Raw genomic sequence first — 27,176 nt, 5'->3', positions numbered from 1 at the left:
GAAAATAATCCTATTTGTCCACTGTACATTGGAAATGAAATAATCGAGAATCTCGAGTAACCGGCCAAGCCGCTAAAGTAGTGATGACGAGTCCTATATAGAGAGTCCATCTATTCCTAATCTCCAATGAAAATCCAAAAAAAATCCATTTAGCGTAGATTTGAGCAAAAGCTTTTAGTTATGCAAATTGCGCTAACTCTAATGGAAATATTGGTGTTGGTGTATGTTGGTTTAGTTTATGATAGTCATAGCTTGATTAAAGATTTAAATAATTTTATCAAAATCTAAAGCTAATTGTGTGGAAACTTTTAATTTTGCAGATTAGATACTTGCAGTGGAAATTTAGAAGTCATTTACTTTATGATCATTAAAGTTAAAGTTGGATTCTAATTATGTAGTGGGTTGTTATTTGGTTCAATTAATCGATTTAATTATTATTGAATTGATCGAAAGAAAGCAACAAACACTTTCTTTTTAATAAAGTCAGCATAGCGACATGATTGAAAAGTTTTAGAGACTCAAATTTGATTACATAACAACAGAAAACTCAAGGGTTTATACTTTATAAAATGCAATAAATCCAAATATATTGGCTTCTTCCACCTCCAATAATCATAATCTTGATCAAGAATCTCAAATCCTACATGAAAACAACACTCTCCCTTTGCTTTTAAATCCTTATTTTACACACAAGATTAACAACAACAGAGCACAACAATCCCCTCAACAACTTCACATTGCCGCCACCGCCGCGGCGCCGCTGCTCTCCTTCCATAGCACCGCGATTTGGCTCCTCACACGGTGGCCACCGCTGTCGCTCCACTCCAGCCACCCGAACGCAGACTTTTCTCCATCCACCACCGAAAATCCGGCTGCATCCACGGCTTCGGCGCTGCTCTTGAACGTGACTTCGTACGACAACTTCTCCTCATTCTCACCGAACACAAGTTTGCTCGGCGACACACTCACCTCCACCCCCAGCGGCGCCGCCACTCCCATTTCGTACACCGCGCCCGCTGCCTTCCCGACGTTCTTCACCGTCCTCTTGTACGTGATCACGCTCTCGCCGCCGCTGAAAACAACCGAAAACGAAGGGTAGTTCAAATTTCCAGGATTCTTGAATCCCAACTTATCACAATCCAACGAAGAAGCATCTTTCGAAAACACGGATATTCTCTTTGAATCATATCCAATTGTGCAGAGGAACCCCAAATAATCTGTAATTTCCAAATCATAAACCAAACCCGGATCCAATGACCGGTTCGGGTCGACATGGCCGGTCCCGTGGATGTAGGCATTGGATTCAGCTCCGGTGGCGAGGTCCGTGAGATTCTTTCCGGTGTTATCCACATTGTAAGCGGTGGTCATCAGCGCCGACTTGATCGCCGCCGGCGACCACGACGGATAAGCCTGCTTCAGCAGCGCCGCCAGGCCGCTGACGTGGGGGCACGACATCGACGTGCCGGAGATGATGTTGAATTCGACTCTTCTCGTGTCTGTTTCGATGCCGGTGGGGCCGGTGTGGCCCGTCCAGGCGGCGAGGATGTTGACGCCGGGGCCGATCACGTCCGGCTTCAGGATCTCGGCGGTGCGGTAGCTCGGGCCGCGGCTCGAGAACGAGGCGACGCGGGGAGCGGAAGGGGAATTGCTGATGACGGTTCCTTTGAAGACGATTGTAGCGGTTGGATTTGGATCTGAGCTCGAGTAGGATCGGATTTGGTCTCCGGCGGATGCTCCGACCATTGTGGTGGGGATGAAGTGCGCATCGGCGAGGAGCTCTTCGCCGGAATCGTCTAGGTTAGCCATGATCATGCCGGCCCCGCCGGCGACGTGGACGGCTTCTCCTTTCTCCACTCTCGCATTGCCGCCGCGATCGCAGATCACGATTTTTCCGGTGACTTTCGATGAATTGAGCTCGCCGGTGTAGCAGTACTGGCTTCCGCAATCCTTGGCGTAAACCAACGGAAGCATAACTTCGCCGAGCGAATCGCCGGAGTATAGAGAGACGCCTCCGTACACTCTGCCGTCGCCGAGAACAACATCGGCGGGGAACTCGCGGTCGAGCGACGAAGCTCCGACGGTCAAAATCCACGGCGCGATGTTGACGGAAGTGTAGGAGCCAGGTCCTGAGTTTCCGGCGGAGCACGAAACGACGATTCCTTTCTCCGTCGCTGCAAAAGCTCCGATCGCGATGGAATCCTCATCGTACTGCGGCGCGTAGCCAGAAGCGCCGACGGAAAGCGAGATCACGTCCACTCCGTCCTCGATCGCTTGCTCAAACGCAGCTAAAATATCCGAATCGTAGCATCCATTCGTCCAGCAGATTTTGTAAACCGCGATCCTCGCCTTAATCGCCATTCCTCTAGCTCTAGCTTCACCCTTCGCATATCCGAGCAAACTCGCGTTCCTCACCACCGCTCCGGCGGCAGTCGACGCTGTGTGCGTGCCGTGGCCTTCCGTATCCCTCGGGGACATCGATTCGCTCGATTCATCCGTCGATTCGTTTCTAGCAGCTTCGTGACCTAAATAATACGCACTGGCGCCAATAATCTTCTTATTACACAACGTCGAAGGGAAATCGGGGAAATCCGCGCATTTCCCCTTCCATCGCTCCGGTACGGGGCCGAGACCTTCATCGGAGAAGCTCTCCCGCTCCGGCCAGATACCAGTATCCAAAACGCCGACAATTACATCATCTGCGTAGTCGGAATTCGGCCACAAACCGAACGAATCGGCTAAACCTAGAAATTTGGGAGTTCGAGTGGTATGAGCCTGGCGAATCGCGTCGGGGACGACGGAGACTACGCCAGGGACGCCGCGCAATGCGGCGGCCTGATCGGCGGAGAGACGCGCGGAGAAGCCTCGCACGGCGCGGTCGTAGGTGTAGAGGATTCTGGCGGGGCGGTGGTGCGGTGGAAGGGAGCGGAGGATGCTGGAGTACCAATGGCGATGGGTAGAGAATGTGAGTGGCTTGTGAGAGTGGGAGACGTGGACGATGAAGGTCTCCTCCTGGCCGGAGGAGGAGACGGCGGAGGAGGGGAGGAGGAGAGAGAGAGAGTGATGAAGTAGAGAGAGAGTAGGGGCGTGTTTGGTGGAGGCTTCATTCTGTGCGAGAGTGGGAATGAATATTCGGCGACGCTAAAGCGGGCCCTATAAAGTGGGAGTGCTGAGTGATTGGAGGCTTTTAATTGGGCCACGTGGGGGAAGCCCATTCGTTGATGAATATCTTTTGGAGATACTTTCATATTTTGAATTAAATCAAAATCGTTGCTTATAAGTTACTCTCTCCCGCCATTATTGTTCATTATTATAGATATATTGATTGAGCATTAATTTTAAAAAATGTTATAGAAAATGGAGAGAAAAGGTTAATGGAAGCAATATTGCTATATTTATATGTTAGTTTATACTTCCTCTATCCTAACTAAATTAAATCGTATTCCTCTTTGGAATGTTCCAACTAAGTTAAGTCATTTCTTTTTTAAAAAAACAAAACATCTAATCACTCTTACTTTATTCAACTATCTATTTTACTCTCTCTTTATCTTTCCTACTTTATTCCACTATCTACTTTACTCTCTCTTTTATCTTTCTACTTTATTCATCTTTCCTACTTTTCAACACAATTTCTTAATCTCTGTTCCCAAAAGTATGTCTCAACTTAATTGAGACGGATGGAGTAATAAATGTGAGTGAGATAAAATAAGTAGAATACGAGGTACATTAACAAAAATGGTAAAAAGTAAATGAGACTTGTATTGATGGAAGGATGAAAATAACAAAATGAACCTTTATTGGAGAGAGTATTTCATACTACTAGTTCTCCAATGGAGTATGGAGTATAAATTAGGTATGGGTTTGTTTTGTTTTTGTTTTATTTTCTTAATCATCCAAGTCAAGTTGCGTTTTAAAAATATATTACTCCCCCCCGTCCCTCAAATATTGTCCCACTTTGACCCGACATGGATTTTAAGAAATGTAATGAACAATGAGTTGAAAAAGTTTGTGGAATGTGAGTCATACTTTTATATAGTACTCCCTCTGTCCTGGATTAGGAGTCGCTTATTGTTTTGGCTCGGGTTTTAAGAAAGAGTTGAAGAGTGTAATAAATGAAGTGAGATGGTGGAGTGTGTAATAAATGAAGTGAGATGATAGAGTGTGTAATAAATGAAGTGAGTAGGTTGAAGGTGGGTCCCTTTTGACTTTTTGGAGTGTGTAATAAATGAAGTGAGATGATAGAGTGTGAAATTAAATGTTTGATTTTTATTTTGGTTTATTTTAATGTAGATAATGACATTTTTATGTAGATAATGACATTTTTATGTAATTTTGATGAAGAATGAGGTAAAATTGTATGACCAATATGGAAAATTCTAAATGTGACTCTTAAACGGGGACTGACTTTTATGGCAAAAAGTGACTCTTAATCTGGGACGGATGAAGTATTAGTTTTATAATAAAATGTGAGTAGGAATGAGTTAGTGAAATATGAGGTCCACTACCAAAAATGGTGAAAGGTGAAATGAGTCAAATTTTGTGGACAAACGGAAATAGAAAAATGGGACAAACTTTCAGGGAAAGAGGAGTACTAATATTTGTTGATTTTAAATTTTGAGAGTCATCTGCCAATATATATACGTATTTTCAATATGATATTAAGAATAACAACTATTTTCAATTTGAAGTTACCTACAATATTTCTCATCCGATTAGTGTGTACGAAATGTTTTTCAATTATGATATATGAACAAACACATTATGAAATTATAGTAGTAGTAAATTAAAATGTATAAAGGAATCATAACTGTTTAATTTTGGAAACATATCGACTATTGGTCCACTTGTTCACTTAAAGATAAAATCGTCAGGAATATAATCTTTATCTTATCAATATTAATATTTATATTATTCCTTATAACAAAAAAAATACTACCTAGCACATGTTTTAAAAATAAAATACTAAGGGGGAATTTATGGGAAACTTTTGAATAATGCAACTGTTTTGTTTTATACTACTAACAAGAGTATACTATAGTTGCGTTCACATGATTAAGTTCAAAGCATGTGCTTTCACTTCAATTATGACTAAATTACAACTTCAAATCCTAACAAGAAGATTTTAATATTGTTTATGATTATTCCTAGAAGTTTAGGTAACATTCGGATAAGATTAGCAGCAAATATCAAAATTAACCCAACCAAAACCCCATGACCCTTAAAAAAGATCTTATACTTATTTCATATATGTAAACTACTCCGTAGTAAGCAATCTTATACATAATCTCAATCAAGCTCTATCCCTTTCACACACACACAATGGGAAGTTTGCAACCTCAAATAGTTTGCAACAAAAATATACAGGCTGAGAAAATCCACTATACTATGTGATTGCTGCAAATTGGATCAAGCATATCCTTCTCTTTCTTGCAGACTCAAGTCAAGAGAAAGGCTCTTTGCACGTTGTCGTACAACGAATATCAGATTGAGAGAACTACAGGACAGTTGAGATTAGGAGCATACCAAAACTGGAGGCGACCATGCTCCCGTCTCCCATTTATGTATCCATCCCGATCCGTCCCTTGAGTGCATCGCCTCTCCTGCCAAAGTAAGTTACATGCCACACACAACATACAGAAAGTGGAAAGTCTAGTTCTTACCATTGGAAGCACCTTTGGGCCAAAACTCCTCCCATCATATCAAATTTAGGTAGGAATAGAATTATTGTCACTCAATTTACTTACTATGTTAAATGCAGGAATGAAGTGTTAGACTTACACACGGACTACTAAAGACGAAACGAGGTTATTACAAGGTTCATACAATATAATACAAGCATTAACCTCAAGAAAGAACTTCAAAACAAAGCTGAAAAGACTAAAACCTTCGCATGAACGACAATATAATTTATAACACAAGCAGAAATGCTCAAATGATCAAGGAAAATAATGATGTGGGCGAGGTCATAGTTCATACGAGATATATATTTTTTAAAACTGTTTTTTTATTCCAGGCAAAACCCCTGCTTCATAATTGTAGCATTCACAAATCAACAAGGCAAACCCAAACAAGCTACAATATACCAACGTCAGTTTTTCGCCAATTGTTAAGGATGAAGTTCCTTAACCCGTAGATTTTGCGTCGAACGTCGCGGGAGCTTTGCCCGTCGATCAATCCGACGTCAAAATTAGGGTTTTGTGCGTTTTGCACGTTTGAAAGGGAAGAGAGTAAGAGAAAATAAAATAGAAGGATAATTGATATTTCTTGAATGATTGAACTAAAGAACAATGTTCATTATTTATAATAGTGGATACTAACTTAATGAGTAAGACAAAAGATATGTAAAAGATATGCAAATCCATAATTAACTAACTAAATAATAATAATAATAATAATAATAATAATAATAATAATAATATCGTATCAAATACTTTTACCAACTAAACTTCGTTTCATCATCAAATATTAGTACTACTTCCTCCGTCCTTAAAAATAAGAATATTTGAGATGATATAAGAATTAATGCACAATTATTAAAATAAGAGAGTGATTGAAAGAAAAAAGTAATTAGAGTATTGTTAGTGAATGATGTGCCCCACTTCATTAGTGAGAAATAAGTTATCAAAAATAGAAGATGATATTTTCATGGGACGGATCAATGGAAAGTGTTCATATTTTTTGGAAATGAGTATTATAATTTAAAGTAATCCCTTCATCTCATTTGGCACTTTCTTTTTAGATACATAATTTAAGAAAATTGTATTTCATATTGAGTGAAAAAAATAAAATAAATTAAGGAATAAAGAATTTTATATATATATATATATATATATATATATATATATATATATAGGATTATGATCAATACAGAACCACTCTTAAACCTTAAACGCTGAACAACATCATTATATGATAACATGGAGTTCATTATAATGAACTAATAACAAACTTATAATGAACTTCAGATTTCTAAATTATGCATGATGATGTCATTGTTTTTAAACCTCAAAATTCCCTATAATGAACTACAAATAAAGTTGTAATGAACTCCGTATTATTATATAATGATGTGTTTGGCGTTTAGTGTTTAAAACTAGTTTGGTATATAATACACCCTATATATATATATATATATAGGTTTGTGATCAAGATATAACTAATTTTAAGTGTATAACTAGAGAACAAATCTCAGCCACACAAATAAATGGAACAAATATTATTTATTTTAATAATATAAAATACGCCAAGGGTATTTTTGGAAATTATGAAATTTAAAGTTTACGCGGTTTCAATTCACCTTCCAAATCTCCTTCTCCCCATCACCTTTCAAACAATGGCGTAGCAGGAGAAGAGAGGATTGAATCAGTTATACACTTAGCGAGGGCCTCGTTGCAAAGCGTGACAACGGCGTCGAGGAGGCAGTGCGGCGGAATTCGAAGCAACAATTTGGAGGCGCCAGAAGACCCTGTGCACGGAGGCGAAGTGGGCCGCGCCTTGATCGGAGTCGAAATACGGTGCAAATACGCACCCTTTTACGCACTTGCGTCGAAGGAACTTGCACGCTCCAAAAGGCCCACCACCTCCCTCAACCACGCACTTGCGTTGAACTTCTTATGTTTTTTCCTTAGATGCAATGTTTATTTTGGTGATTGCTACTCTCAATTTTGATTTTTAAACCTTCAATGTTGATTCAAATGTTGGTATGCTCGATTTGATTTTGGGTGGTTTACTCATAATCACTCTATTTGCCTCCGATTTATAGAATTGAGTCCACTTTACTAAATGAAATAACAATATGCATTTTCTTAATCCGTCATATTTATCAATGGAGTTTACTATTGAAACAAAATGTGTAAATTAATTATATTTATGTTTTACTCCCTATATATATTTTAGGAAATATTTTTTTACTTCACTGTTGTTTACAAAACACATAACTTTTATTATGATTTTACTTCACTCTTGTTTACAAAACACATCACTCTTATTATGATTTTATTTTACTCTTGTTTACAAAACACATCACTCTTAGCATGATTTTACTTCACTCTTGTTTACAAAACACATCACTCTTATTATGATTTTACTTTACTCTTGTTTACAAAACACATCACTCTTAGCATGATTTTACTTCACTCTTGTTTACAAAACACATCACTCTTATTATGATTTTACTTCACTCTTGTTTACAAAACACATCACTCTTAGCATGATTTTACTTCACTCTTGTTTACAAAACACATCACTCTTAGCATGATTTTACTTCACTCTTGTTTACAAAACACATCACTCTTATTATGATTTTACTTCACTCTTGTTTACAAAACACATCACTTTTAGCATGATTTTACATACTCTTGTTTACAAAACACATCACTCTTAGCATGATTTTACTTCACTGTTGTGAGAGAAGAGAGAACTTTTTTTCAACAAGCAACAAAAAAACAGCTCATATAATTCACGACGTTGCAACTTAGCTTGCATATACATTCATACTATACTTGATAGTTAGATTCATCCACAATTATTTTAATCTACATAAATTAATTTGTAGTCCACTAATTAGTAGAGTTTCGCATTCTAGCCCCCCACGACGATCTCTCCCTACAATTGCGTTGCTGCAGTTGGTCCAATTGTGACTCCCAGCTGCTCCTCCATTCCCTAACCAAACAAAACACACACTCATTTTGAATTATAGTACTAAATTAAGTAAGAAAAAATATGTATATTTGAGATAATAATTGCCAGAGGTGTACCTGGGGAGAGAAAGAAAAGGCAGCATCGAAAGCCAAGTCTCTATTGTAGAGAGCTCTGGTTTGGGGATCAGAGAGCGTTTCGTGTAAGATGAATGGAGGGAAGAGAATCGAACTAGGGTTGAAGATTTGTGTAAGCGAACAAGCGATGGAAGTTGCAGAGATTGAGAGAAAGCCATGTTTCTGCTGAGAATTGAATTTGACGTAACCTAATTTTAGCTGCCAATGACCATTATACCCCCACTTCGTTATTGTGGAGTAAATTTGTGAGAGGGAGAACTAATTTCTCCTTTAAATTCTAAAATTGCATGTATTAATACCAGCCCTTGATTTTCTTAATCTTGTGGCTGTGATTTGTTCTCTAGTTATTTGGTTAAGGGGTGCTTGTCATAGATCACTACCCTATATATATATATGGATGTATTCATTTTCTTTTTGTATCTTTTGTTCTATTGTTCTTTTTAATCTCAGCCCCACGATTTTGTCATCCGACGGTTAGATTGATGTCACGTGTCATTTAATAATGCAGATTTTCAGTTGAATAATGCACACCGACTAATAATGCACCATTATAGTGTAATAATGCAGATTTTCAGTTGAATAATGCACACCAACTAATAATGCAATTTTTTCGTCAAATAATGCAAATTATCACAACCATCCAATTCAAGATAAGAACATTGGACTGAAAAGCTGCGAAGGACCTTAACACACACACATATAATATATGAATGGTCAATAATATAGAGGAGATTAAAATAGTTGATTTTTTCAAATAAAGAAATGACTTATTTATCATTAGAATAAAATGAGTGAAATAAAGGGTGTAGAAGATAAGATTAATTGGGTAGCTATTTTTTCTTCCTTGAACATTATTGGCTATTGCCAAACACTGACAAACTCATATTTTCATAGGTGTAATTGGTATGTTGAAGTGCTAAATGCCGACTTTATCACTTGAAATCGTCTTTATCCAGCCAATGACTCTACTTTTCGGAGTTTTATGTGTTTGTTGAGTGTTTTAGGAAAAACAGCTAAAAAGAGGAGAAAAGGAGGCACATTACACTCAGAGGCAGAGGAGGAACGAAAAAGGACACCCGGCCGGGTGAATTTACAATGCAATAATAGCACCCGGCCAGGCATAATAGAAGTCCAGTTACGGGTCTAAAAGGGACACCCAGCCGGGTGAATTTACAGTGCAATAATTGCACCCGACCGGGTACTGTGCTCTGACGCGTTTGCAAGCTGAAACGCGATTTTTGACGAAAAAGAAAAGAAAGAAGAAAAAGGCTAGGGTTCCAGAGGACGAAAATCATTCCACACCTAACGCCTCCTACACTCACACACCACCCCAAACACACCTTTGAGAGAGAGAATTGAAGATTGAAGACGTCCAATCGGAAGATTGAAGCTTCAGTCTATAGATCGATCTCACAGGAGTACTTAGTACTCCCTCCGTCCCAGTTTAAGAGTCACTTTTTGCCATAAAAGTCCGTCCCAGTTTAAGAGTCACTTTTAGAATTTTCAATATTTGGACATACAATTTTACCCCATTCTTCATCAAAATTACATCAAAATGCCATTATCAATATTAAAATAAACCAAAACATCATTTAAATCCAAAAAGTCAAAAGGGACCCATCTTCCACCAACTCACCTCATTTATTACACATTCTACCATCTCACTTTATTTATTACACCAACCAACTCTTCCTTAAAACCCTAGCCATAACTAAAAGTGACTCTAAATGTGGGACGGATGGAGTATCTTTTATTCATGTATTTGTTGAATTCCAATGTGTTGAACATGGTTTTTATGATGAACATGAGTAGCTAAACATTTGTTGTAGAATTCTTGGTGATGATGCACTAATTTCATAATTTTTATCCGATTGATTTTGTTCTTGCCTTACTCTTGTAGTTATTTGATTGTTCTTGAGTTTATTCCTCTCAATTGCTTGATCACCACTTGATTGTGTATGATTAATTAGATTAATCGGGAGATGAAATAATTAATCCGAAAAGAAGAATAATTCACACCTTAATACAATAGAACTCGGGAGAGTTGAGGTTTTGAGTGAGGTCATTGACCTAATCGGGCTTTTGGGAGTTAGAGGTTTTAGGATTAGAAGGGGACTTCAATTCTAGCATCTAATCTACAGGTTTCTCACCTCGGGAGGGGGTTTAATCTATAATTGTGGTTGACTTAGTAACTCTAGAGACACCAAAAGGTAAGGCGAATTGATTGGATAAGAGCTTGGAATTGTGCATCGGATCCTTGAGTTCTGCAATTTTCTCCATATTATCTTTTCACCTCATTTTTCTCACCGTGTTCCATGTTCTTAATTGTTACTTGTTTACTACTTGCTTTTATTAGTTGTTAGAACAAACCAAACTTCTTTTCGATTGTCTAGATAGTAGTTGATTTTTGTTCATGGTAGTTAAGTTGATACAAAATTGTCTCTGTGGGATACGATACTCTTGCTTACTAATTGCTACATTAGCCCCGTACACTTGCGGGCAATACTTGTGTTAAAATAAGTTGAGTCAAACACCTCACTCCATTCTTTCGGGTCCGGGCTATGAGAGCATCTCCAATAAGAATAGCTCAGTCATAGCCCAGCCACAAACTCCTCCTGCCGTATCATCAGCACTAAAACTCCTCCTGCCACATCATCAGGACAAGCAACTGGACAAGCAATAGCCCAGTCATAGCTCAACCACAATAAACAAAATTGTTAAAAACAAATAATTAACAATCACACAAAATACGGAATTAAATTTACTCCACATATACGGGAAAAATCAATAATAATATTCAAATTTTAAAAAGTACATTAATTAAAAAAGTACATTAATAAAAAAAGAATTACATTAATTTAAAAAAAAACTCCTACTCCATGCATGAGCCACCCCCGCTTCCGCCTCACGCCTCGCCGTCGTCGCTGTTGTCGCCGCTATCCGGGACCTCCAAATCTGCAGCATCTGAGCCCGAGTCTGAGCCCCCCACCTGTGCCGCGCCGGCAGTCAAATCGGCTCGCATACTCACGAGCAGTGAGTGAAAAAAACTCTTCTCCTCGGGGTCAATGGCATTCTTCCAGTCAGATATGACCTTGTACATCTGAGCCCGCGTTTGTTGACGCGCCAAGAAGACGAGGTCGGCTGTCGGGCTGCCAATAGTGGGGATGGCGACTGGACCTCCTCGGACCTCTGGCGAGTCCGTTGCGCCCGCCTTTGACCAAACGGGCGAGTGCGGTGAGTAAACGCGGGAGGGGACAGGGTCTCCTGAGCATCTTCGGGGAGGTCGTGGGAACCGCCGCTACTGCCGCCGGCATAATCACTGGTATAGTTTAGGCACTGCTTCTTCGGCCAGCCAGCATCGACTCCTGCCCGAAACTTCTCGGAGTCCATTAGCACCAGGTAGCAGTTCCAGTAGGTGAACTCCTTGTAAAGCCCGGGCACGGGGAACTCTTTCTCCGCCATCCTCCTGCACTCCTCGTCAGTTTTGCCACTGGACTGCATTCGGAGGGCGTTGGCGTACAAGCCCGAAAATCGGGAGACCCCTTGCCGGATTCAGTCACACCCCTTCCGGCACTCCTCCCCGCTGCGTGGCCTCTCCTCCGGCAAAATGCCTTGTAGGCTGCTGCTATCTTAGCCCACAAGTTGACGATCCTCTGATTGTTCGAGGTGAGGGGATCATCACAAACACTCACCCACGCCTTGGACAGCGCGACGTTCTCCGCGTCCGTCCACTTCCTCTGTGTCGAGCTGTCGTCACCAGTTGGCTGCGACGACTCACCGACCACCTTCTTCCCCTTCTTCTTCTTGGGCGCGCCCCGACCCCGCCCTACTCCCCCCCGTTTGAACGGGAGTGTCCGCATCCCCAAGATCTAGTCCCAACTCCTCTAAGTAGAAGGTCTCAAACCCAGTGAACTGCGTCTCCACTGGGGTCGATGTGTGCGAAACAGCAGTAGCAAAATCAAGACTGGGGCGATAGACGTTGTCCCCCCCGGCGTCCCCTTCATCCCCAGGTACCCTGGCGTCATCTGCATCCCGGGTGTCCACCCTGGCATCATCGGCATAGGGGGTTGCATCCTAGATCCCCCCTGCCCGCCCGGAACCGCCGGCCAGCCCTGCATCGCCGGACCCCCCGGCATCCCCTGCCATCCAGGCATACCACCCCCGGATGCCACCCCAGGCATCATCTGCTGCCAAGGGTAGTAGTACCCGGGCATCGAACCCCATCCACCTCCCGCGGGTAGCGTCGGAGTTTGGACCCGCTCGTCCCTGGAGTAGGCTCGTTGTTGTGCTCCATTTTGCGTTGGTGCAAATGAAAATGACTTCCAAATCGCGTATATATAGTATTTGGAAAATTAAAAAAAATCCCGCTCGTTAATCTGGAGCCTGCAATGGCGGCCAGGAGATCGGCCAGCGCATCGCCGAGCGCTCGGGAATCGGCGTGCGCTCGCCGTTTTTTTCGCCGATTTGGCGCTCGCCGGCTGCAATGGTTCGGCGAGCGGACCGGCGAGCGCCAAGAATCTGCTAGCTGTGCGCTCGCCGCTATTGGAGATGCTCTGATATTAATATTATGGGCCTGGGCCTGGCTTCATATTATGATAATGAAAACCTAAACTAAACGTTATTTGGGTTTGGTTGGGTTGGGCTGGGCTGGGCTTGGTTGTGATATGATGATTGATGGGTCTATATGTAAACTGTATAACATAACGCCCAAACTGGCTCAATGTCGAGTTGCATAGCCTAGTCGTTGAACTGATTAACTTCCTTTCAGACTGCATATTACAAATGGTAGACATAGTAGCTGCATAATCTTCTTCGTGGTTGGGTGCTTGTCACATTTTAATACTAAGTGATAAGACAAAAAGACAGGTAGGTAAGACTACAAATCATACAAAACCATCCCCTCACCCCATACATAACACAATTACATACCCACTATTGGATTTAGTATCTCACCAAAGGAAACATTTTGCCAATAAAATCTAAGATCAAAACAAAACCAAAAATACACTCTTGTGATAAGCATTAATCTCAACATACCCTTATAAATGCTCTTGTTCCTCTACTATCTCTTCCTCTTGCAAGGTATCTACCATATTTTCAACATCATCGCTGGAGCTTCCCCGTGACTCCATTGATTTTTTGAGGATATGTGAGATGTCTATCTCTACTACTTCAAAGTTGGCACTTGCCAACCTCGTCAGTTCTTCTTGTTCATGCTTAACCACAACTCGAACACGAAGGTCTAGTAGGTCTCCATATAAACTTTCTTGTTCCTCTATGATTTCTTTAGCCGACACCACCGCTGATTCACTGCAATATCGCAAAGAAATTGACTTCATTGTTGCTATTTCTCCAATCTCTGATGGGATCTCCTTCAGTTGATCTACATTAGTCAGACAAAGATTTTGGAGAAGTGGAAAGTGTGAGCTGTTTGACACAATCCAATCTTCTAGATCCCGACAAGCCTTCAACCGTAGAAACTTAAGGCTCAAGAATTGGCCTTCAATTGTTTCCCACTTGCGTGTTTTGAAGACACCATTTTGTAATACTAACTTCTCTAGAATAGGCAATAAACCTATTTTTGGCATTATGTCTTCCAACTCCAGTTTAGAAGAGGCACAAAGAGACAACTTCTTCAAGGAGTGTGGGAACATTATCCATTGCAAGTAGTCATCACATCCATATCGAGTTGAGCAGCAAAAGTTTTCCAGTTTACTCAAACACATCAGATTGCTGAGACATTTTTCTCCCTCCATTGGTTTCACGTTGTATCTTAGATACAATTTCTTCGTATTGGGAATTCTTTTAACCACCTCTTCATTCAAACTCAAACTAACAACTCCTTTGAGTGTCTGCAAATTCTTCATGATAACAATGACATTATCGCCACTAGGAGGATCTGGAAGAATCAATCCTTCAGGAAACTCGAGATGTCGAAGTTGATGTAATTTCCATATTTCAACTGGTCCAATAAGTTCATAAGCAGAATCAATAATCAATGTGTGTAGATTCCAAAGCAGATCAAATGTAGTAGGGAATTCATGCGTCGTTCGAACTCTAGCAGCAAGGTATCGTAAGTTCACCAATTCAAACAAATTATCTAGGAAATAGTCACCACTTCTAAGATGTTTATCAACTGCTTTGAATGTCCTTAACAATCTGAGATTGTAGGGCAATCGAATTTCATTGTCTTCGTATTCACCATACATAACTTCCACAGCCTCACTTCCGTAGTCGCAAAAATCACATATTATGGAACGAGCATGTGACAAAGATTCCAAGACTTCACTCGTAAACAGCGTTGCAGTTTTACGTGGAAAAACAACCATACGTTCACTATTATTGGATGGAGGATCATCTCTTATGACCCGATGAAACCTTTCCTTTTCAGCTTCTTTCAAACACAAATCCCTCAACAAATCATGAATCTTGCAACATTTCATCTCCCCATTACTCCCAATCTCATCAACTAAAACCAGATTTCTATCAACAAGCTCCTTCAAACACACTTTGGCTATCTCTTCCAAGCTTTTTCCAATTTTTGGCTTTAGAAATCCTTCAGCAACCCATAGCTTAATGAGCGTTGATCTAAGAATCACCTTATCTTCACTAAAAACTCCCAAATAGAGAAAGCATGGTTTCAAATAAACTGGCAATTGCTTATAGCTCATATGTAATATTCTTAAACACCATTCATCATCCTCTGAATTAACTATTGAACTCAAGTTTTCCTCTATGGACTCCCAAAACTCTCTTGTATGATTGGATTTGGCCAAAAGCCCTCCAATCACAGCAATTGACAACGGAAGTCCTTTGCAACTTTTTCCTATTCTCTTCCCTATTTCCTCCAATTCTGGAGGACAACCTTCCTCTCCAAACACAGTTTTTGAGAGCATATCCCAACTATCAACCTCATTCAAAAGACTCATCTCAAGGTTTTTAGAGTTGGATAAATTAGAAGCCAAGTTTGATAGCCTAGTCGTCACCACTATTCGGCTACCATTTTTGTTATCTGGTAAAAACCTCCTAATCCCATCCCACGCCTCGATACTCCACATATCATCAAGTACAATCAAGTATCTTCTACCAAACAAGTGTTTATACAATATTTCTCCCAAGCCATCAACACCCAAATTTTGACCAACAACTTTATTTAACTGACCAAGAATATCTATGAGCATTTCTTGATTGTTATACTCTTGAGATATGGCAGCCCAAGCAGAAACATGAAAATGCTCCTTAATAAGACGGTCTTGGCAAATGTTTATGGCAAGAGTAGTCTTACCTGAGCCGCCCATTCCTACAATGGGAATGATCTGTAGATCACGTCGATCTGAAGTGAGCTTGTCCTTCATTTCAAGCATGAGATGTTCAGCACCCACCATGCTACTCTCCTTTGCAGTAGGAGACGATTTCGAGGAATCTGAAGGCATTGACTTGGTGGTGTGCACACCCAAAGTCTGTTCGATTTCCTTGGCGTCTTTCTTTATCAGATCCATATCTCTGATCACCTTCTCCAGAGCTTCGTACAAGGAGTCGGGGCTGATCTTTCCTCCATCGCTTGTGATCTGATCCACGATATGGGATTCAATTATGTCTTCAGCTGCATAAGCTGCATCCACGATGCGTCTCTCCAATGGATCAGCTTCTTTGCTGTAGTCAAGACGGGGATTATAGACTTCGAGAAAGTCTTGGAGGAAAGTGACGTTTTCAGTGAGAGACTCAGCCTGTTTAGGGTGTAGAGAGATGGGAGGGTGAGGGTGAAGATGAAGGGTATCTATGATATTCATAACAGAAACCAGAGCTCCATAAGCTGCCATGATTTTGAATCTTGTGTTATCAATCTAGAGGAGAAGATTAATGAAAATGAGAGAGTGATTCTGAATTCTCAAAAGGGATGCTGTAGAATTAAATAATGAATCATCTTGGAACTTTAACACCATGTTGCCACTATCATTTTAACTAATAGTACTAATTTCTTCGTGGAGATTTCCTGCAGGCTGCTGCACATAGTTCTGTCAAATCGGGTCGGGTATGCAGTCCCAATTTCAATTTGGATTTTGATTGTTTTTTTTTTAAATATTAACTACAAACTTTTAGAAATTTAAATTCATACATTATTTTAATTACTTCAACTTTTAAAAAATAGAATTAATACATTATTTTAAAACCTATGACTATGTGCAGTTAGAAGTCCATTTAGACATAGTAGCTGCATAATTTTCTGTGTGTTAAGACACTACAAGTCATACAAAATCAATCGCATCACTCCACATAACACAAATACATACCCACTGTTGGATTTAGTATTTTTCAGCAAAGGAAAGATGAAGTCTGATGGGGTGCGTACTAAACAAGCCCAACAGCAATGACGGCCCATCAGCCCAAAGCCCAAGGAAGAGTATGAGTTCGGCATTACCAAAGAGTTCGGCCTCAGCCTACAGCTCGGTAAAAGCCAACCAATCAAGCTCTGCTCTCAGGTCGGCATCAAGCTCTACTCTCAGATCGGCAACCAAAGCAGTTCGGTCTCAGTATTCGACCGAACAAGGAGTTAGTGGACCCATACAGGATTTCCACAACTTCCAACACACCCACTACCACGTGGTGTCAACTCAGGCCACGATCGTAGGCCATGACCTACGCTACATCCACGATCTTAGGCCATGACCTACACGACATCCACGACTTAGGGTGGTGATGCAAGCCACGATCTTAGTTCAATATATAAATAGAACTTAGATCTGATAGACGGGGGTTAAGCTCTCTAGAGATAAAATATCATATAGCAAGTCTGTGTTGTAAGCTGTAATCCCAGATCAAGCAATACAATCTTGCCCTCCCTTCTTCCCGTGGACGTAGATTTACTTCAGTAAATCGAACCACGTAAATTCTTTGTCGTAGTCTTTATTCTCTACCAGCATTTACTAACATCAGAAATTCGCGGATTCATCATTGGCGCCGTCTGTGGGAATCAGAGAACCAAATTTGTGATAAAGCGAATTTTTGACCCTTTTTCCACCCCAAAAAAAATGCATACCAGATCACATACTACCCGTAATACCGTTCGTGAAAACCATGAGGAAGCTAGTCCAGCCCACAGGTCCGGAAAACAGCCTCGGGAGACATCTACTTCCAGTTTTCACGATGAAGGAACAAGCCGCTCAAAAGGTCCACACACCGAGTCTTCCCAGCAGCCTGATTTAAATGAAGCTGTCAAGCTGTTCTTGGCCGAGAAGCAGGAGGAGTTCTTAACCTTCCTGCAGAAGAGCCAACAGCCGGAGAAGACAACGGCGGATTCTCCCTCCTCATCCAGACATGAAAGTCACTACCGCAGTAGTGACGTGTCTTCCAGGAGAAAGAATCCTCAACCCCGACATGTTCCTGTTCCTCCTCGGTACCGGAACCACAGGAGAACTCCATCTCCTCCGTACCGAAGAGATGTCGGGTTCGCCATGTACGGAGCATTAAAGACTCCGTTCTCGGACGATATCACCCGAACTCCTTTGCCGCGGAACTACCGGACACCGTCAATGACTTATGACGGGTTAGTGGATCCTCATGACTTCCTGGGACGCTATCAGTATAACATGGCGAATCAAGGTCTCAATGAGGTCCATATGTGCAAGCTGTTTCCCGAGCTGCTTATCGGGAACGCGAGAAGGTGGTTCGATAGCCTCCCCCAAGGCAGCATTAGATCTTACCGAGATCTAATGGATGCTTTCCACAGGAGGTTCTTTCAGAAAGCGGAAGCCCGGATCACTTCGGCTCAGCTGCTTTCTATACGTCAAGGTCGCGACGAAAAGATCAGCGACTTCATGACGAGATTCCACAAGGAATGCCTACAAATAGATGATCTCAACGATCTACTTGTCATTTCGGCATTCCAAAATGGAATCCTGCCCGGAGCTCTCTACAGAAAGCTCGTGGAATGCAGTCCGCAAACAGCTCAAGAGATGTGGGACATTGCGGACCAATTCTCCCGTGCCGATGAGGCAGACCGTCGCAAACGGTCTTTAGACAGCTCATCCCGAGGAGACAGGAGGAAGCCCGATCATAGCGATCAGGGACATCCTCGCCGAACTCCTTTTGGCGATCAGGGACATCCTCGCCGAACTCCTTTTGAAAGGATTCAAAGGACTCCGGTGCAAGACCGATTGGGGCCACGTCTCAATCCTGAGAAGCCGCCCGCACAGTTCGTACCATTGAACAAGTCAAGAGCGGAAATTTTCGAACTGCATTCCGATATGTTCGAAAAGCCAAGGCGGATGACGAAATCGGCCGCGCGCCGACCTCAGGATCAATATTGCTCCTTCCATCACGACTACGGTCACGATACCGAGGAGTGCCGACATTTGGCTGCAGGTATTGATGCCCTTGTGAAAGCAGGGACGTTAAAAAAATACCAAAGCAAGCAGCCGAAAAAGAACAAAAAGCAGGGAGGTGCGAACTGCGCTCCTCAGGATCCGAAAAGGCAACAGGATCCCGAAGACGATAACGAGCCGCAATATGATGGAGTAATCCTAACTATTGACGCTCTCCCTGCCGGGAAGACTAAATCGTCTCTGAAGTCATAGAGCAAAGGGTTAAAAGCTCGGTTAGAACAAGCCAAAGGACAATGGGTAGAAAATCTCCCTCAAGTCCTATGGTCCTACCGAACTACACCCACAACCTCCAACGGTGAAACTCCGTACAGTCTTGTGTACGGCACTGAAGCCGTGATTCCGGTGGAGATCGGCATACCCAGTCCCCGAACTCTAAATTTCTCAGCAGGAATGAATGACGACGGACTGAGAGCCGAGCTAGATCTTGCCGAAGAAAGAAGAGAATTGGCATGCATAAAAGCAGCCAAGTACAAGGAGCAAGTAGCCCGGTATTATAACCAAAGGGTGAAAAAGCTGCAATTTCAAGTGGGAGATCTCGTCTTGAGAAACAACGAAGTAAGCCGAGCAGAAAAGCTGGGCGAACTCGAACCCACATGGGAAGGTCCATATCGGGCGTCAGAAGTCCTCGGCAAAGGGTCTTACAAATTGACTCACGTGTCAGGAGCACAAGTACCCCGAACATGGTACGTTTCCAACCTCAAAAAGTTCCATTTGTAAGAGACAGTCCGGTCAGTCAGTCTTGAGTCCTGTTCGGTCAATGTGCTTTCTTTGGTTTGCTTGGTCTTTGTTTGTCTCTGTGCGTTTTGTCTGTGTGTTTTGTCTGTCTCTGTGCGTGTCGTCTCTTACAAATGTTACTGAGGTATCTTGTTCTTCGAAGGCTGATCCCCTTCTTAGAACATATACAAGCCAACGATTGTGAGTCAAAGCTTCTAAAGAGGATACAAGACCACAATTCAGCTTAAACAAGCAGTTCGTCTGAAACGAACTGCAATAAGCCAACGATTGTGAAGTCCAAGCTTCTAAAGAGGATACAAGACCACAATTCAGCTTAAGAATCAAGCACTTCGTCTGAAACGAATTGCAACAAAAGTCCGATTCACGCGATAAAACTTGCCTGAATTAGGACAAGGGAAAGTCCGATCCACGCGATAAAACTCGCCGAATTAGGACAAGGGAAAGTCCGATCCCCAAATTAGGACAACGGAAAGTCCGATCCGAGCGATAAAACTCGCCAAATTAGGACACAAGCTTAGTCCGGTCAAAGATGTTTATTTCATCAGACCAAAGACGAGTCCGGTCAAAGATGTTTATTTCATCAGACCAAAGACGAGTCCGGTCAAAGATGTTTATTTCATCAGACCAAAGACGAGTCCGGTCAAAGATGTTTATTTCATCAGACCAAAGACGAGTCCGGTCAAAGATGTTTATTTCATCAGACCAAAGACGAGTCCGGTCAAAGATGTTTATTTCATCAGACCAAAGACGAGTCCGGTCAAAGATGTTTATTTCATCAGACCAAAGACGAGTCCGGTCAAAGATGTTTATTTCATCAGACCAAGGACCAAGTCCGGTCAAAGAAGTTTACTTCATAAGACCAAGGACCAAGTCCGGTCAAAGAAGTTTACTTCATAAGACCGAGGACAAGTACGATGAAATTTTTTCGCTAAGCTGTAAATACACAGTGTTAGAAGCGAAAACAAAATTTCATTTTTCAAATCTTGTTCGGCATACAACTCCGCTACCCTACAAAATGGCGTTACGCTATTACAAAGGACTATTCTACTGTCCGGGGTTGCTAAAGTTGAGCCACCTATTCACAAAATCCTCGTGAAGCCGAGTTCGGGCGTTCTCGGCAGCTGAAGAATAAGCAGGTCGACGAGATGCTCTAATCGACCTACCACCTCTTCCCTGAGCCCGGGAAGCTCTAGCACCTCGGCGGCGAAGAGTCTCTTCACGAAGCATTTGTTGATCTTGCTCACTCATAATCACAGCTCCTCTACGAACTTCAGTCCGTCCTTGTCTTGACGTTTCCGGCTGTTCCTGAGTTCGTTGCTGACTTGGAGTAAGGTTTTGAGCAAGTGAATCAGGGGTTTGAGCTGGAGTGTGACCATCTGTTGACGGGAAATGCCTAAGGAATCTCTCGATTGAGGGACGCCGGGAAAGAATGATGTCGTACCGAGAAGCCCAGCGCCGCAATGATTTCACGACTTGTTGGCAAGCCGAGCTCTCCAGCGCATTGTTCCTCCGGAGTACATGATATTCCTCCCACAGTTCGTCAACTCGTTCCTGAACTTCAGAGATGGTCATTCCCCCACGCCTGCAGATGAAATCCTCATACGCAGTCCTCTCAGCGACGGCAGTGTTCAGCTCGGCCTCCAGATCCTTCTTTTCGGACTCTAAGTCCTTATTATCGGCCTCCAGCTTCATTGAACGAGCCAGAAGCTCGTCATTCTTCGTCTGATCGGCTATAGCTCTTTTCTCAGCTTCGTCTAAAGCCGAAGAGTACAGCAGTTTCCAGTGAAGTATCTCCATCTCCTTGAGTACAAAGCAGCTATATTAGTTCGGCAGCTGTACCGAGCAGATAGTAAAATACAACAGGAATAAAGGCGAGTACGAAAAGCTATACGAAGACAAGTGTAGAGAATTTTTCATTCACAAGGAAAATTTTTTACACTAGGAGGGCTTCAAGGCCATTTTACAAGGAAGAAACTAGACTAAGAGAAGGGAGACGAAATCATACTCCGCCAGCTTCGTCTCCGGCTCCTCGGTCTGGTTCAGCTTCTTTCTCCTGAGCTACCTCAGCCTCGGCCTCGCATCCTGCCGGCCTCGCCTCCGCCTCCTGATCGGCTTCCTTCTCCGGATGCCCGGCCCGCTCGACTTCGGCCTCCTGCTCCAGCGGCTCGGCCTCACCCTCTCCGTTGTAAGTCGAAGCGGGTGAAACGGGTCCCACGGAGGCAAAGATAGCCTCCAGGTTCTCGTCCCGATCAGCTCGACAACTCCGGACTCGGTCAGCAGAAAGCAGGACCGAGGATGAAGCGAGCTCCTCAAGGAGCGGCAGATTCTGAAGCCGAGCTGCTATCTCTCGGCTGTACAGAGGCAGCACGACGTCGGCCCCCTGCTCGCCCTTATCGGTAATTAGCCTTACCAGACTACCGACAAAGGCCGAGAACTGGCCGCTCAAAAAGAGTTTCTCCGTGTAAACACGGAGAGCCTCCCCCTGGGCAGCCACGGCGGCAGCCTCCTTCTGAGCCTCCCGGTGCTTCGTCTGCTCTTGCAGGATGATGAGCTGGTTTTTGGCTGACCGGGCTTCATCCTGAGCCGAGATCCTAGCAGCTCGGGCCCTCTCAAATTTGGCCTCAGCCTGTTCGGCCAGACTACGAGCAAGATGCAACTTCTTCTGCATCTCCTCGTAGTCGTGGGATGCTTTGGAGAGCTCCACGGAGACGAGCTTGGCTCTCTGAAGATGAACAAGGAAAAAACTCAACAGAATGGCCATCAAAAAATGTGGAAAAGAAGCCAAGTCAGAAAGCTTACCTCCACAAAATTCGTCGGCCATTGAAAAGGCTCAGGGACGTGTTCCGGGATGTCTGCAACCACCTCGGAGATGACCAGGTCTTTCCCCGGCACTCTTGGGGACTCATGAAATTTCCCCTTCCCTTTAGCCGAACACGGCTCCGGCTCTTTCGGATCCGAAGAAGAGGTTTTTTGCCTCTTCGGATTCTTCTCGGCTTCAGACGCCGAGCGAGGGGCTCTCTGCCTCTCCGGCTCCACAAGCTCGGAGGACTTTCGGATAGCCTTATTCAGCAAGTCACGTGCAAGGCACGTCCCCTGACATCAGCCTCCCCCTTGCCTTTATCCAGAATGCCGAAGTGACTCACTTCGCCGAAGTGATTCACTTCGCCCTTCGGGGGGGGTAGTGATGGGGTGCGTACTAAACAAGCCCAACAGCAATGACGGCCCATCAGCCCAAAGCCCAAGGAAGAGTATGAGTTCGGCATTACCAAAGAGTTCGGCCTCAGCCTACAGCTCGGTAAAAGCCAACCAATCAAGCTCTGCTCTCAGGTCGGCATCAAGCTCTACTCTCAGATCGGCAACCAAAGCAGTTCGGTCTCAGTATTCGACCGAACAAGGAGTTAGTGGACCCATACAGGATTTCCACAACTTCCAACACACCCACTACCACGTGGTGTCAACTCAGGCCACGATCGTAGGCCATGACCTACGCTACATCCACGATCTTAGGCCATGACCTACACGACATCCACGACTTAGGGTGGTGATGCAAGCCACGATCTTAGTTCAATATATAAATAGAACTTAGATCTGATAGACGGGGGTTAAGCTCTCTAGAGATAAAATATCATATAGCAAGTCTGTGTTGTAAGCTGTAATCCCAGATCAAGCAATACAATCTTGCCCTCCCTTCTTCCCGTGGACGTAGATTTACTTCAGTAAATCGAACCACGTAAATTCTTTGTCGTAGTCTTTATTCTCTACCAGCATTTACTAACATCAGAAATTCACGGATTCATCAAAGTCCATTTACAATACCCAAAGTCTAGCAGAGAAGACACATCGTTGCCAATAAAATCTAAGATCCAAACAAAACCATAAATCCTTGGCATACGCTACGCTACATGCAAACTTCTACTTCATGAGACCAACTTATACTGACACAAACAATACAAACTGAATCTACAATAAAAACAGAGAAGTCTATACACTCATGTGATAGACATAAATATCAACATACAAGAGACTCTTCTCCGTATAAATGCCCAGCTTGTTTCGATGCTACTTGCCATGCTTAACACTTTCTGCGCCAAGGCTGGGGCTTTCTTAGCTATTGAATAATTGTTTCATCGATCATACTTATCACGCTTGATATTACTTCGTCAATGCAGCGATCTTCCGATCTCTTCAACAATTCTTCAAAACCACGAGACAAGTCTAATACTCCTACTTCAAAGTTGGAACTTGCCAAGCTCAACAGTTTATCTTGGCCCCTCTTCACCTCAACTCTAACATGAAGATCCCCATTAAAATCTTCCTGATCATCTGCAATATTTTTAGCTGACACCACCGCTGATTCACTGCAGTGTAGCAAAAAAATTGACTTCATTGTGTCTATATCTCCAACAATTGATGGGATCTCTTTTAATTGATCCACAGAAGTTAGACAAAGCTTTTGGAGAACTGGAAAGTGTGTTTTGTCTGACACAATCCAATCTTCTAAATTCTGACACCACGCTAATTTGAGACACTTGAGACTTTCGAACTGGCCTTCAATTGTTTCCCACCTGCCAGTTTTGAAGAAACCAAATTTCTCAAGATTGGGCAATGAACCTATTTTTGGCATTATTTCTTCCAATTCCAATTCAGAAGAAGGATAAACATGCAACATCTTCAAGGAGTGTGGGAACCTAATCATCTGCCAATACTCATCACATTCGTTATAGGTGGAACAATGAAAGTTTTCTAATTTACTCAAACACTGAAGATAGCTGAGACATTTTTCACCCTCCATTTGTTTCACATTGTATCTTACATGCAATTTCTTCACATTGGGAATTCTTTTAACCACCTCATTCAAAATCAAATTCTGGACTCGTTTGAGTGTCTGCAAATTCTTCATGATAACAATGTCATTATCGCCACTAGGAGGATCTGGGAGAATTAATCCTTTCTCCTGAGACTCGAGATGTCGAAGTTGATGCAATTTCCAAATTTCAGCCGGTACAGTAAGAACATCCAAACAATAAATAATTAATGTTTGTAGATTCCAAAGTAGATCAACCAAAGAAGTGAATTTGGACTTGTCATTAACTCTCACAGCAAGGTTCCGTGAGTTCACCAGTTCGAACATTCTCTAGGAAATATGAAGCATGTGCTTTGAATGTCCTCAACAATCTAAGACCGTGAGGCAGTTGAACCTCTCCACCCCCCTCTTGATAATCACATGTTATGAAACGAGCATGTGGCAAAGATCTTATGACTTTACTTATTAACGACCCTCCGTTGTAAGAACAATCTGATGTTTGCTATTTATGTGTAGAAGATAATTTCTTAAGATATGGTAAAACCTTTCCTTTTCAGCTTCTTTCAAACACAAATCCCTCAACGAATCATGAATCTTGCAACTTTGTATCTCCCCACTAATCCCAATCTCATGAATCAAAACAAGATTTCTATCAACGAGCTCCTTCAAACACACTTTGCCTATCTCTTCCCAGCTTTTCCCAATTATCGGTTTTAGAAATCCTTCAGCAACCCATAGTCTAACGAGCACTGATCTATGAATCGCCTGATCTTCATTAAAAACTCCAAGATAGAGAAAGCATGGTTTTAAATGAACCGGCAATTGCTTATAGCTCATGTGTAATATTCTATAACACTGTTCATCATCCTTTGAATTCACTATTGAACTCAAGTTTTCCTCTATGGACTCCCAAAACTCTCTTGTATGATTGGATTAGGCCAAAAGTCCTCCAATCACAACAATCGACAATGGAAGTACTTTGCAACCTTTTCCTATTCTCTTTCCAATTTCCACCAACTCAGGTGGGAACCTTTCTCTCCAAACACAGAGTTGGAGAGAAGCTCCCAACTATCAACCTCATTGTTAAGACTCATCTCAAGGTTCTTAGAGCTGGATAAATCAGAACCCAAGTTTGATAGCCTAGTTGTCACCACTATTCTGCTACCATTTTTGTTATCCGGTAAAAACCTCCTAATCCCATCCCACGCCCCGATACTCCACATATCATCAAGTACAATCAAGTATCTTATTCCACATAGGTGTTTATACAAGATTTCCCCTAAGGCAGCCACACCCAAATTTTGACTAACATTTAGATTTAAGTGATGAATAATGTGTATTTCTTGAATGCTATACTCTTGAGAAATGGTAGCCCAAGCACATTTATCAAAATGCTCTTCAATAAGACGATCTTGATAAATGTTCAGAGAAAGAGTGGTCTTACCAGATCCGCCCATTCCTACAATCGGAATGATCTGTAGATCACGACGATCAGAAGTGAGCTTATCCTTCATTTCAAGCAAGAGATCATCAGCACCCACCATGCTACTCTGATTCTTTGCAGTGGGAAAAGACTTTAAGGAAGGTGAAGGCGTTGACTTGGTGTGCAGCTGATGTTGGACGCCCAAAGTCTGTTTGATTTCCATGGATTCTTTCTCGATCAGATCCATATCTCCGATCACCTTCTCTAGAGCTTCGTACAAGGAGTCGGGGCTGGTCTTTCCTCCATCAGTTTTGATCTGATCCACGATATGTGATTGATTATGTCTTCGCTGCATAAGCTTCATCTGCAATGCGAATCTCCAATGGATCGGCTTCTTTGCTGTAGTCAAGATGGGGATTATAGATTTCGAGAAAATTTTCAAGGAAAGTGACCTTTTCGGTGAGTGGGACTGCCTGTTTAGGGTGGATAGAAATGGGAGGGGATGGATGTTTTTGAAGGGTATCTATGATATGCATAAGAGAAACCAAAGCTGCATAAGCTGCCATGATTATGAATCTTGTGTTATCAGTCTATAGCAGAAGTTGAATGAAAATGAGATGGTGATTCTGAATTGTCAAAAGGGGGGAAGTTGTAGAATTAATTAAATGAGGCATCTTGGAACTTTGACACCTTCTTACCTCTATCATTTAATCTCCCCTCAGAAATGAAGTGCTCAATTAAATGGAAGATAAACAAATGACTACACAGGCTTCTCCAAGATCAGTCAATATATAAAATTGCAAATTTAATTATATAAACATAAAATTAGTTCGTCGAATTTAACTGAATGACAAATTGAAACTACTGTACTACCATTTGTTCATCTTCAAATCTGCATCAGCTTTCGATTCGTTGACTGGATGAGTTGAAGAGTAAAAAAAGGTTCTTGAATTTTTAACCTGCAAATCATGACGATGAATTTGATGATTTAGGGCTACAAATTTGGGGAATAGGATTAGGAAATTGAATTTTGTTTCGGTTATATTTTTACTTGAAAAATC

The 27,176-nt window shown here is 42.3% G+C and overlaps 2 protein-coding genes and 1 pseudogene across 2 annotated transcripts; all 3 read right to left on the bottom strand.

The window, feature by feature from the left end:
• Window positions 1-567: 567 nt before the first annotated feature.
• LOC121797109 lies at window positions 568-3,119 on the bottom strand (annotated as a pseudogene).
• A 10,565-nt stretch (window positions 3,120-13,684) lies between these two features.
• LOC121794159 (late blight resistance protein R1-A-like) lies at window positions 13,685-26,252 on the bottom strand. The gene is made up of 2 exons (XM_042192202.1): window positions 26,137-26,252; window positions 13,685-16,615 (listed from the first exon to the last, which is right to left on the bottom strand). Exon 2 carries the CDS (start codon window positions 16,589-16,591, stop codon window positions 13,811-13,813), a length of 2,781 nt encoding a protein of 926 aa, XP_042048136.1. The 5' UTR covers window positions 16,592-16,615; window positions 26,137-26,252; the 3' UTR covers window positions 13,685-13,810.
• LOC121795215 (putative late blight resistance protein homolog R1A-3) lies at window positions 25,685-26,479 on the bottom strand. Its single transcript, XM_042193694.1, has one exon. It carries the CDS (start codon window positions 26,477-26,479, stop codon window positions 25,685-25,687), a length of 795 nt encoding a protein of 264 aa, XP_042049628.1.
• Window positions 26,480-27,176: the final 697 nt, after the last annotated feature.

This window comes from Salvia splendens, chromosome 3, assembly GCF_004379255.2.
Source record: "Salvia splendens isolate huo1 chromosome 3, SspV2, whole genome shotgun sequence".
Classification (NCBI taxonomy): Eukaryota; Viridiplantae; Streptophyta; class Magnoliopsida; order Lamiales; family Lamiaceae; genus Salvia; species Salvia splendens.
Note: the sequence above shows the minus strand (reverse complement) of the source record. Positions and strands in the feature narration are given on the sequence as shown.

Bases quoted from the DNA above. Each gene is read 5' to 3' on its own strand.
- LOC121794159 (XM_042192202.1), bottom strand. From the start codon at position 16,591: ATGGCAGCTTATGGAGCTCTGGTTTCTGTTATGAATATCATAGATACC.
- LOC121795215 (XM_042193694.1), bottom strand. From the start codon at position 26,479: ATGAAGCTTATGCAGCGAAGACATAATCAATCACATATCGTGGATCAG.